Genomic DNA, 13,027 nt, shown 5'->3' with positions numbered 1-13,027 from the left:
GAAGAAATTTGTTTCTCATGTAACATAAGACTATTCTAATATCAAACGAAACTCATGCAAAAAGTTCAAGTTATATACCTTGTGAATTTCCTGTAATGAGAAATGACAAGGAACGAGAAATGAGGTGGTACTTCCCTTGTACCAACTGTATATATGAAGATAGATATCATCTTAGAACTCAAGAAATATCTTACAAATTCCAACTGTATATATGAAGAGAGGTCATCTCATAACTGTTTTACATTCAAGGAGTATCATGCTATTCACTGATCTGGCTAAATGTTATACAATTAAAATCTAAAATATGTGGAGAAATGGCATCTCCTTTTCTGTGTACGACATGGCTGTCTCAAGATTGTAGCCCGCAAAAAGAACCAAGTTTTGGAAAAAGGCTAAATGTACTACGATTAAAATCTAAAAGATGTGGAGAAATGGCTTATCCTTTTCTGGGTGTCACAAGGCTGTCTCAAGATTGTAGCCTGCAGAAAGAATTAACTAAAATCAATAATGTTAAGAAAACAATCTTATGATGAAAATTAGAAATAGAATGTCAAATATACAATATTCAGTGGCAAATCAACATTACAGCTTTATATATACACCTTTGGTTTTGTCATAGAGCTCTGGAAATATCCAATTCCAAAAGATGTAGTTCCAAATGACGCAGCCACTTCGACAGATTTAATATGCCCACAATATTCTTCGCCCTGTTAATGAGCTTAGTTAATAAAAAATGCAGAAAGATGATATCAATGTCTGTAGGGAGCCACATGACTCACGGGACCAACAATCTTTACTAGTACACTTCCCAAAGTTGTGTCCACGTTAATGAAAGCTGAAATTAAAAACTATGCATGTTCCCTGGGAAGTATGGTACCATATGTAAAATCTTTTGTAGTCTGAGCTGAAATTATTGTGAGAAAAGTTGTTAATAGCAGCAGCGGAAGACTTAAAACAAAATAGGCACAGCCAAGCTGTGAGAAGGCTGTTAGACAGCAGTAGAAAAAATGGTTGCAAAGAGTAGAGACACAGCCAAGGAATAGAGCTTGTTTTAAGTAGCAAAAAAGAAAATGAAAACTTATACAAAAGAGGCTGGTATAGCCTATTTATACAAAATTGGGGAATGTGGGTGAAATGGCTGTTTGGTAGTTAAGTGACTCTTGTACTACCAAACAGGTACAAAAAACTAGGAATATCTTGGAAAAGGTAGAAGAGAGAAAAGGCATTTAAAGCATTGCAGATTCTAGAGGGAGAAGGCATTTAAAGAGTTGCAGATTCTAGAGAGAGAAGAATCTGAGAAAAGAGAGAATGTAGTACAAAGATAATAAATATGAAAGAGAGTGCAGGGCTGGAGCTGCCACCCTCCAACACCTCCTCTCAGCTCCAGAACGGCAGTCCAACATTGAGTCGATCAAGGAGCTGATCAATGGCTTGCCTTAGAAGTGGCTTAGTAAATAAATCAGCCACATTTTCTTGAGTAGGGCAATATGCCAAGTTGATGACTTGTGATTTCACTAAGTCACGAACAAAATGGTAGTGCACTTCGATGTGTTTTGTTCTACCATGAAATGCTGAGCTATGTGCCAAGGCACGTGCACTTTGGCTGTCGGTGAAAACTGCAATAGGAGAGGCTTGCAAAACACCAATGTGAGAAAACAATTGCATCAACCATAGCAACTCACAACAAGTATCCAAGTAGGCGCGATATTCAGCTTCCGTCGATGAAGTAGAAACTGAGTTTTGCTTCTTCGATTTCCAAGAAATCAAGCCTGAACCTAACATAAAACAATAGCCAGATGTGGACCTTCTAGAATCAATATCACCTGCCCAATCAGCATCTGAGTAGCCAACAAGCTCAATGCCGCCTCTAAAAGATAGACCATAGTCGAGTGTGTTGGCCAAATACCGAAGAACTCGAATAGCTGCTTGCCAATGACTTTGTCTTGGAGCAGTTGAGAATTGGCTGAGAATACTCACGCTATAGGACAAATCAGGCCTGGTATAAGTTAAGTGAAGATGGGACCCGATTAATCTCCTATATTTCGTGATATCCTCAAATATGGGAGAATCGTCTTCACGAGATAGCTTTGAGTTTGGATCCATTGGACAGGAGAGTGGCTTGCAATTTGTCATGCTATAGGTCTCAAGGAGCTGCTTGAGATACCTATGTTGGCTGAGAAAGATACCACCATGTGATTGATAGACCTCCATACCTATGAAATAATGGAGAAGTCCTAGATCAGTCATTTCAAAGGTTGTTTTGAGGTCAGCGCGGACCTCCTCGATTTTAGATGCAAGGGACCCTGTAATTAGAAGGTCGTCAACATATAATATGATCAAGCAAAGCAAATTATCTTGGGAAAAAACATAGAGATTGCTGTCAGCATTACAGTTTTGAAACCCAAGAGAAAGAAAGAAGCTATCAATTTTGTCATGCCAAGCTTTGGGAGCTTGCTTTAAGCCATACAAGGCTTTGTGTAACTTGTAGACCATGTTTTTCTGCTCTAAAATCTCGAAACGTGGAGGCTGTTCAACATAAACCTCCTCTTTCAAGTCACCGTTAAGGAAGGTTGACTTGACATCCATTTGAAAAATGGCCCATTTGCATTTCAATCCAATGACTTGTCGATGTGGAGGCCGTGGGACCAGCTCCCATGTATGATTCCGCTCAATGGAATCAAGTTCAACTTCCATTGCTGCTTTCCACTTTGGAAGAACAAGGGCCTCTTTTGCTGTTGTGGGTTCTTTTGATTGCACAACAGTGCACAATAAGGCAAAGTTGCATGAGTGAAGAGGCCGTTGTGACTTACGTGTTTGAGAACCAGATGTATACTCATGAAGTTCAGCATCGGAGAGATGAGAATCACGAATGGTGGCTTGAAGCCACTTGGGAAGTGGTGGAAGCTGGTTTGTAGAGGGAGTGGAAACAAGTGGAGTTGAGGGAGAGGTTTGAATTGTTGGCGAAGTTAGAGATTGAGTAGGAGGAGATGGGGGGCTTGAAGATGAGACATCTTCGTCTAAAATAGGAGATTCCAGAGGAGCTTGGATTTCAACCATGAACTCAAGTAAAATCCTAGAGTCATCCGGCTGAGACTCCACAAAATGAACATCCCTAGATATGACTAGGGACTTTGACTCTAAATCCCATAACCTGTATGCTTTAGATTGTGTGTTGTAACCAAGAAATGCAATTGGACTCAAATTTCGTCCTTTTATGATCTGAAATGTGAACATAAACATCACAACCAAAGACTTTAAAATGAGATACCAAGGGCTTTACACCTGTAAATGCTTCTTCAGGCGTCATTCTAGCAACTGCTTTTGTTGGGCAGCAGTTGATGATGTAGACTGCTGTGTTGACAGCTTCACCCCAAAACGAGAGAGGAAGATCGGATTGAGATAGCATCGTACGAGCCATCTCTTGGACTGTCCGGTTCTTCCTTTCCACGACTCCATTTTGTTGAGGAGTATTGGGTGTAGAAAATTGGCGAGCAATGCCTCGTTGAGAGCAGAAATGGTGGAAAGCTTTGGAGATAAACTCTCCACCATCGTCCGACCTGATCTTTCGAACTTTCTTCGATGTCTCGTTCTCCACGGGAGCTACCCATTCTTGAAATTTTGCGAAGGCTTGGGATTTTTCTACAAGAAAATAAACCCAAACCTTGCGGGAGAAGTCATCAATTATAAGCATGAAGTAGCGTGCACCACCAAGAGTAGTGGTTTTCATGGGACCACAAAGATCCATGTGCACTAACTCCAAGATAGATGTTGCTCGGTGAGTGGCTTCATGAGGGAAAGGCTCTCGATGTTGCTTGCCATGAAGACAAGCAACACATGGGGTATTGGGAGATTTGAAAATAGGAAGACCCTCAACTAGTTGGGAGGAGGAGAGCTTTTGAAGAGAATCATAGTTGAGATGACCAAACCTAGCATGCCACAACGTGGGATCTTCTTGTGCCACCAAGGCATGAGAGCCTTGAAGAAGATGAAGAAGATGAGATTTGGAGTTTTCCAAGGGACTATGGGAGCTTTTTAGGCGATATAAACCCCCTTCTTGTGTGCCACTAGCTACAATTTGTAGATTGTTGGTGTCAATCACTTCCAAAACTCAGCTATCAAAGTAGACTCCATAACCTTGCTTGGTGATTTTGTAAACCGAAAGTAGGTTGGTAGAGATGCGAGGCACATGTAGCACATCTTGAAGAACGACAGGTTCTTCACCTGAAGAATTGTCAAGAACCACATTACCCACACATGAAGCCTCAATGCTTGAGGCATCTCCTATAGAGATTTGGGAAGAGCTAGGCTTCACATCATGCAAAATGGATTTGTCATAGGTCATGTGTGAAGTGGCACCACTATCTACTAACCACTCATCCATGGTTGAAGTAGTTGGTCCAGCCAAATGTGAAGTATGTTCCTCAATGCCAAGGAAAACTGTTTCTTTGGCTGAGTGGGCCGAGTTGGATTTCGGTGTAGGTTGATTTCTGGTAGAAGAAGAGTTCTTAGCATTGTCCCTTTTCTTTTTCCGACAATCTGGCTGAATGTGACCTTTGTAGCCACAATAATGACAAGTGAGCTCCTTGTAAGCTGGGTTGTTTGGCGGTCTTGGATTGGGTTTGTTGTAGGAGTTACCATTTTGCTTCCACTTGCCTTTACTTGTCGCATGTAGAAGCGTCTCATTGGAAGTTTGAGCACTTTTCTTCCTTGTTGCCCTATCTTGTAGCATACCAAGAAATGTATTCATGTCAGGTGTGTTGGGAAGAAGAGAAATGGTGTCACAAAAGGCTGAGAATGACTCAGGCAACTTTATCATTAGACGATGCACAAACTCAACTTCAATGGACTTGCTTCCCAAAGAAACTAGTTCCTTTTGGAGAGTGACAAATTCCGTTATTTGATCCATGATGTTGGGAGTGTCATGAATCTTGAGATTTGCTAGTTGGCTTTCAATAGCTATCATTTGAGCATGATTAGCTCGATGATACCTCCTTTTGATGGCTGTCCATAGTTCATTGGCTGTCTCGTCATCTTTATCTTGAAATTGACGAGCGATGCTCGGTTTAATATTAAACATGAGGAAAGCATGAGCACGAGAATCCTTATCTAGCCAAGCTTCAATCTCAGCGTTAGATGAGCCAGCAACTGATTTGATTGAAGAGGATGAAGTTACTGGTGGTTTCTTGTCACTACCATTGACTACATTCCATAAACGATGGTATTGTAGCAAGGTCTTTATTTGTAGCTCCCAATCCAAGTAATTGTTCCCATCCAAGATGGATTCTTTGGGGAGTTGGGGAATGGTTGATGAAACAATGGTGGCATGTGAGGCCATGGATATCCTCCTCTTGAGCTACAGCTGGACAATTTACAGCAGTTGTAAGTAGATACTCAGGGTCTTTCTACTTCTCCCTAGATGCTAGGTGAGGCTCAGATAAGGGGAAAAGAAAACAGAAGAGCCTCCTCTGTAGGGTTGGGAGGGAGGGATAAAAGAAGATAGGTCTGTGTGCTCTTTGGCAAAAAAAAATCAGGCTGAGGATATGGAGACCTCACTGCTCTGATACCATGTGAGAAAAGCTGTTAATAGCAGCAGCGGAAGACTTAAAACAAAATAGGCACAGCCAAGCTGTGAGAAGGCTGTTAGACAGCAGTAGAAAAAATGGTTGCAAAGAGTAGAGACACAGCCAAGGAATAGAGCTTGTTTTAAGTAGCAAAAAAGAAAATGAAAACTTATACAAAAGAGGCTGGTATAGCCTATTTATACAAAATTGGGGAATGTGGGTGAAATGGCTGTTTGGTAGTTAAGTGACTCTTGTACTACCAAACAGGTACAAAAAACTAGGAATATCTTGGAAAAGGTAGAAGAGAGAAAAGGCATTTAAAGCATTGCAGATTCTAGAGAGAGAAGGCATTTAAAGAGTTGCAGATTCTAGAGAGAGAAGAATCTGAGAAAAGAGAGAATGTAGTACAAAGATAATAAATATGAAAGAGAGTGCAGGGCTGGAGCTGCCACCCTCCAACAATTATATCAAAGACCCTGAAGAGGATCAAGCCTAAGCATAAGCTGCATACCAAACCCAATTTTTTTTCGAAATGACCTCATATGATGGCTCATCAATAGGAAAGTATAAAAGAACTTGCACATATAAATAAATAGTCTCCTCAAACAAATGGTTCCATCAACTATTTTATTTAGATGAATCTCTGCATCAGAGAGTTTTGTTCAATAAGGAAAGACCATACATTAGCAAAGTTGGACTTGCCCCACATGTACATAGAAATCACCTACATGGCATGGGAGAAAGGGGAGAAAAATAAAATAATATTTCCCTAAATAGATGACTTACTGCCGATGCATCATCTACTTCTACGAGTAGAAGTCCACCAGATGTATCTGGATTGGGAAGATGTTCCGCAAGAGCACTTGTTAATACCTCTACACATGTTTCTGTTGGATCCCTTTGCATTCTGTAACACAAAATTAAAAGGTGCAGTTTTGCCATGTGCATTGTAATTTAGAAATACCAAATAAACACTCTCAAACTTATGTTGTACAGAAATGGTAATGGTTAGTGACAATAAATATCAAAAACCATTCAGCTTTTACCACAATGCGTAAAGTATTGTGAAATAGTGAATGAAGGAAACAGAAACTTTTGAAACTTTTGAGTTCCTTATTTATAAGGTTGAGTAAATTGAGGTGCAGACTGCATTGGCACCAGCAGATCCTTAAACATAACATCAAACAAGAAAATATAAAGGCATAAATACAGCATTCAAAGACCACTCCAAGAAACAAGTTCTTACTTTGATATCGACAAACAACAGTGATATGCTATCAGCCCCTTCATCATATGCTCACCAGCCCCTGTTACACAGCAACCCACAGCAGATGCACCATGTTTTTGTGCCCAACAACCAGAACCGTAGGTAGCAGCAACTCCTACACGTCCTTTCACCTAGAATATACAGGTTTTCCCCTATCAATTAGCATGAATGTTACTGAATGGTGAATATTTTGAAATACAGCCTGGCTCTGGCTAACCTTCATTGCTATACCTCCACTTGATGATCCCACTGTTATGTTCCCAAATGAATCTACACAGATGGCTCCAACAGTATCCATCATTGCTCCCTCATTATGACTAGTAGAGGAATGCATGTTTTCTACACCCTCCACAGAGCACTCAACATTTTTATTTGGAGGAATCACCTTCAGACAGAAAATCCAATATCCAAACTCGTTATTTTTATTCTCCTAATATTTTGTTTCAACTTTGGGGACATTTCAAAAGTCATGTTTTTCTTGTCTTCAAAAATAGCAACATTATTTCACCTTGAGCAGATTACGAAAGTTGCATACTGATCTTCATCACATTGTGCATTCAATAACAAATGTGGCTTGCTAGGTGTTGTTTTTTTAGATTAAAAGATTACTTCACTTAATTGATTATTAGGAGTAGTCGATACAGGTATACATGAATCAAAGATGATTCCTCTTGAAGACACAGACATATAGTCAAGGAAAGTAAGACATGTTTTCTGTCTTGGCATGCCCCAACACCTTAAAGAATCCATACAACAGAAACAGCTGGGCCAGAAAGGGTGACCATCCCTGCAACATCACAAGTCCTCTGTATTCTGAAAAGCAGAAATCCCAAACTTCCAAAATCCTATATGTACATTTGTCACAGTAGAATAGTCTATGCTTACTAATTACACACAGTTTCCATTCGCATTTCATACAAATATGGAAAATTCCACATAGGTAGTATCCACCGTTGGTTAGAAAAAAAAACATCAGCAACAATTTCCATTTAGGTCATTCTGGATAATGCGATGATCTTATTCCACAGACACAATACTTCATGAAGTTCCAAACTAGATTATTATTTCTGCACGCAAAACTGAAGCCAGAACAGATCACTTACATGACTACTTGAATCCATCTGGAGCATTTTCTTGTAACTCAACCATTGTTGGTATGTCCTTTTAGTAACCAACCAACCATCCTAGACAGGGTCCATCATAGGACTACATCAGGCTTACATAGATCATGATGGCAGCTGAAATACAAGGAAAATCCTGTGATGTGCATGTACATAGACGAATGCATCCAAAATTCCAATGAACATAAAACTATGAGTACATCATGATGACACATAGCAAAAATTCAACTTTTTAGAGACGTATTGGTCTTCATTCTGCACTGTCTCCACAATCACCATCAATATTACCTTCTGTACTTGTTTAACAGGGTCACAAGCAGTCTTTAATCCATGTGCATTTGCCCAAATCCTCGCACCTTCACCAACCAAAAAACTGGAAATCATATGGCAAGCTTCAGATAAGCTTTTCACTATGAGTTTCTTCACATATTCCTAAATGTGAATTCTAAAAATCGAGCAATTTATTAAGCACATTCCATAGAAATACCATTAACCTTCATTACATTGGGGGGATACGACCAAATGACAATGATCCTCTAAGACTCTCCTTCGCCAAAGCAGCTGCAACCTGAATAGGGTTCTGCAATCCTGAAAATATCAAAGAGGCAGTGATATTGTTGCAATTTCAACACTACAAACACTTAGAATTTCAAATGGTCCTAAGATTTGAAAGCTGTAAGTTCATCATTGAAATGGTCCTAAGATTTCATAAATATGTATACACACATTGAGATACATGTAAGTGTGTGTATACACATATGTCTGTGCATAGATGCATGGACGTATATACTGTTCTCATAGAAATTTGTTCTAGTAATGCGCAATCAGCAGATTCTCTCTAACTAAAATGATGCCGTTTAACACCATGTACACATTGATAACAAGATGAGAACCAACAAGGTTGCGTACACACGATCCCACACATACCTCAGAGTAACATTCAAAAGGCCTTGGTTCTCCTTTTGGGAGGCTGCTTGTGCTCGACTTTCTCATGCATATGCAGCCCTTGGTGTTCTTGAAAGACAATGTGCTCATTTGCAGTTCCAAGAGCCACAAACTAAAATTGTAGCCATTTGTTATACTTGTCACACCAACTCCTCTATGGAGTATAAACCTAGGGACCACGTCTTACAAGGCAAATAACTGGAAAGATGATTTCCTGCATGAGAAGGAGCAAAGCATTGGTGTTGAATGATATAATCTCGGCAGAGATTGGAGCAGGCCAAATAATCATCGAGGCCCTATTGCGATCAGTGACCAGTATCCAACAGCTTTGGGAGATACCTAAACAACAGAATTCAAAGTTGACACTTATGTCTCCAAAACAACTTGCTGAACATGGAGATATTCGTTGTTGGTATAGCGAAACCCAACAATGGGCGAGTCACATGGCATAAACATAAATGCACTGTCCCCACTCCTCTAAGACTCTTGTCATTGTCTTGTTTTTTATGAAAGACGAGGAATATAACTTTGCCTCTTTAAGCAAGGCTTTGCCCTAGTACGCAAGGCAATGGTAAATGAGGACCAATGGTCCTTGGGCCTTTACTTACTTGAAACCAAAGAGAAACAGGGAGAAGTTGGACAACGCCGCTATACAAGCTCATCAACAAAGAGCAGTCACAATTTCCTTTAGCCCCATCACTCCTCGTTCTACAAGGAAATCAAGGGCTACACACTAGGAAAAGCAAAGGGGTTACAATAGATCGGGCAATAGCAATTTGTCATGCACATAATCCCCGGCCTTGTGGACCATGATCTCACTTCCCTTGTCATCGACAAATAAAGGCCATTATCTCCCACCATTGCAGGTGCTTCCCCCTTGCTTTGGAGACCTCTCCATTCTAGATCGTCCTATACTAGAGATCTTTTGAAGATAAAAAGTATAATCTATCTGACTTGAGAATCTTACATATATAGACGACAAGATTCTTCAGTCATATCTTAATTCTATTTCTATTTACTTTTCTACTTGGTTAAATTTATTTTGATTTGCTTGTCTCAAAGATGAGACAACATTTTACGATGTAATCTCTTGTTTGGCTTTATAGGCCATTTTGATAACCATAAAAACTATTTTTTAACACAGACCAACGTAAGATATGTCAGTCAGGATGCCATTAATGGTAGGATAGCTCACATATATCGTGTTTCTTGCCTTTTTTAATGCATCTGTATTTGACTACTAACCACAACTGATTTTTACTTGCAGGGATGGTTTAGTTTACGCAAAGCCATGAATCCTGATTAGAAGTTGCTTTGAAATTTTGTACACTTATAGTACTCTTAAGTAGAAGAAAATCAGAGATTCTTAAATGTAGGGATTATTTTCTGAACCATTCTCCATTACAGGGTTATTTTTTCGGAAAAATTCCCAACTGCCCCTAGGTTCGCCTTCTTTCTAAAATGCTCCAAGCAACCTTTGACAGAGGAGAAGGGGATGGATGGACCATATAATTGCTCGAGATGGGGGGTTGATGAAGGGCATTTGGGGAAATAATGAAAAAATTGTGCATTTTGGAGTTTTGCCCTTATTTATGTATTTTTGCCTTTATTTCAAGATCGACGAGTACCAGGTGCCGCTCCAACAGCACCATAAGCATTAGTCCTCGAGTCCATGATACTTGCATCACATTCAACAATTCCATCCTCTGTTAGATTCGATCCTGTGCCTGCATTTGTGATGTGACTGTCCTGTAGTAATAACATTACCTTTTTCAGTTTTGGAATGTAGACTTCTACGTTCTATATAAAATGGTCTAATTTTGAGCATTTTTTCTTATAATTACCTCTAAGACCTTAATAGCTGCAACCGCCGAGTCAAAACTTGTTCCTGAGTCCTGTTATGATGGCCCAGAGAAATAAAGCTAAAATTAGGCATAGTGATCGTCTAAACTATATATTAGTTGGTTGCTCCTCTACATTAATATAAACAAAAAACAGGAGATTGTATTTTTTTCTAAAGTCTAAAGAGACTAAATGTATTTAATATGTTAGGCAACCAAAATGGCCATCTTTAAATGGATGATATTTGAAGTCAACTACAGCAACTGTCAGTCAATTGCTTTCGAAACATCCTCCTTCGAAACACTGTTGGAAACTTCATATTCATCATACCTCAATGTACCATCCACTTTTACATTTCAGCATTTATTTTAAATTTTCATCAGAAAAATGCAAATCTCATCAGCTTCAATAAGCTTGGAAACTAGAGACAACCCACATATAGGACTATAAGAAGATCAATCACCGGTGGCGTTCAAGGACTGCACGGTTCTTACACCCATGTGGTCTGAGGATTTGAGAAACATGAGCATTCTAGAGACAGAGACGTGTTCTCTTAATTTTATTTTTTTTAAATCCTTCCGAGATATGTATAAACGTGCAAACACGTATGCCTGTGTGTATTTGAAATACATGAAACTTTTGAGAGAGAGAGAGAGAGAGGATACATAAACATATATACTTGTTATCTGCTTATTCAAATGCATGAAATGCTTGCGAGAGAGAAAAGGAAAAGGAAAATGAGAAAGAGAGAAAAAAATATGGGTGAATGAAGAAGAAGGGGGGGGGGGGGGGGGGGGGGGGGGGGGGAGAGAGAGAGAGAGAGAGAGAGAGAGAGTATACTTACTTGAGAGAGAACAGAAGCTGCGGCGAGGCAGGCATCGTGCATAGCTTTCCGATAAACCGAAGCATTTTTCGGAGAGTGGTATCCTGCACCGACGTGAACTGCAACGAAGAAAGACCTTCTCATCTCTTCTTCTTCATCCATCTCTTCTTCTTTAAATTACTCTACTTCTTCTTTTTCTGCTGCTGCTGCTCCTTCATTCGCCACTTCTTCTTCTTCTTCTTCTTTTTCTTCTGTTTCTTCTTCTTCTTCTTCTTCTTCTTCTTCTTCTTCTTCTTCTTCTTCTTCTTCTTCTTCTTCTGCTGCTGCTGCTGCTGCTGCTTCTTCTTCTTTTTCTTCTGCTGCTTCTGCTTCTTCTTCTTCTTCTTCTTCTTCTGCTGCTGCTTCTTCTTCTTCTGCTTCCCACTGCTTCTTCGTTCCTGTCACGTTGCTTCTTCTTCTTCTTCTTCTTCTTCTTCTTCTGCTTTCTTCGTATATACATACTTTATACGTATTTCTCACGCCTTCGTACATGTACTTTATACGTATGTCTCTCGCGTACGTATTTTAATCGTATTTGTCCAACAAATACCCTTCTCCTCCTCCATATATTTCTTCTTCTTCTTCTTCATAAGTATTTCATTTGAGTAAAACGGAAGCCCCTTGGGTAGCCAACCTCTTATCACTATTATCAATAATCATTATTATTAAAGTGCTCTCACGACAATCTCTAATAAATAATTCTGTTGTACATAATGTGTGTGGTTTGGCATGGTTCACTTTGCTTGTCAACACGTTTCGATCGACATTCCATATCCATGTTACCTATCAATAACAGACCTGCTACAATTTCAACGTTTGTGGGCTCCTTATCATGCATGGATTGCTTCACCCCCCCCCCCCCTCCAACAAGGGGTCTGGGCACACACATTTCGACTGTCAATGATCATTTATGTATTCATTGTAGTTTTTAACACAAGTACACTTGTCGATGTAAGTGTCAAATCAATATGTTCCTGTTAATGTATTTGTTGTAGTTTTAACATTAGGACAATTGTTGGCATTGTTGGTGCATGTGTCAATGCGTTCATTGATGCCTACCACTTGGGGGAAGCAAGGTGTTTTTTCATCATCTTTAGTCCAAATTTTGTCGAATTTGAGTTAGCCATACCACCACCCTACTACCTACACAAGGGCAGTCATATATCATGGGTAGTACTTCAACTTTTACTAAGTGCAAATTATAGTACATGTGGAGGTTTACTGCTTGCTTTTGTTTACAATGCTTGTATCCGTGTTTCGTAAGACTAAGATGTGTTGTCCTCTTCGCAGGGGAGTTTACTCTTTTAAGTGATCAAATACTAGAATGTGTAAAAGCACGACATAATTCGCATTTCATTCATTAACCTCGCTAATACATACATGATACATGCATACATATATACATGTATGCACATACATCACAGTTTTA

At 39.6% G+C, this 13,027-nt stretch overlaps 1 protein-coding gene across 6 annotated transcripts; it reads right to left on the bottom strand.

The window, feature by feature from the left end:
• Positions 1–312: 312 nt before the first annotated feature.
• LOC147856734 (N-terminal nucleophile aminohydrolases (Ntn hydrolases) superfamily protein) lies at positions 313–11,721 on the bottom strand. Of its 6 annotated transcripts, none has more exons than XM_087328223.1 (12): positions 11,581–11,721; positions 10,739–10,789; positions 10,523–10,661; positions 8,453–8,537; positions 8,238–8,322; positions 7,932–8,012; positions 7,046–7,213; positions 6,808–6,959; positions 6,348–6,468; positions 603–707; positions 406–479; positions 313–362 (listed from the first exon to the last, which is right to left on the bottom strand). In XM_087328223.1, exons 1-11 carry the CDS (start codon positions 11,719–11,721, stop codon positions 408–410), a joined length of 1,200 nt encoding a protein of 399 aa, XP_087184349.1. In that variant the 3' UTR covers positions 313–362; positions 406–407. The 6 variants fall into 6 exon arrangements, 5 of the variants coding, with proteins under 5 accessions (XP_087184349.1, XP_087184348.1, XP_087184350.1 ...); XR_015530576.1 differs by having other exon boundaries at positions 323–362; positions 603–718; XM_087328222.1 differs by lacking the exon at positions 313–362 and having other exon boundaries at positions 369–479.
• Positions 11,722–13,027: the final 1,306 nt, after the last annotated feature.

This window comes from Azolla caroliniana, unplaced genomic scaffold (assembly GCF_043228905.1).
Source record: "Azolla caroliniana isolate FFs.n. ecotype wild unplaced genomic scaffold, voAzoCaro1.0.p SCAF_12, whole genome shotgun sequence".
Lineage (NCBI taxonomy): Eukaryota > Viridiplantae > Streptophyta > Polypodiopsida > Salviniales > Salviniaceae > Azolla > Azolla caroliniana.
Note: the sequence above shows the minus strand (reverse complement) of the source record. Positions and strands in the feature narration are given on the sequence as shown.

Bases quoted from the DNA above. Each gene is read 5' to 3' on its own strand.
- LOC147856734 (XM_087328223.1), bottom strand. From the start codon at position 11,721: ATGGATGAAGAAGAAGAGATGAGAAGGTCTTTCTTCGTTGCAGTTCAC. The intron at 8,323-8,452 runs GTAATGAAGGTT...TATGATTTCCAG, and splicing joins TTTGGTCGTATCCCCCCAAT to TTTTTTGGTTGGTGAAGGTG. The intron at 6,960-7,045 runs GTTAGCCAGAGC...TGTATATTCTAG, and splicing joins GTGGAGGTATAGCAATGAAG to GTGAAAGGACGTGTAGGAGT.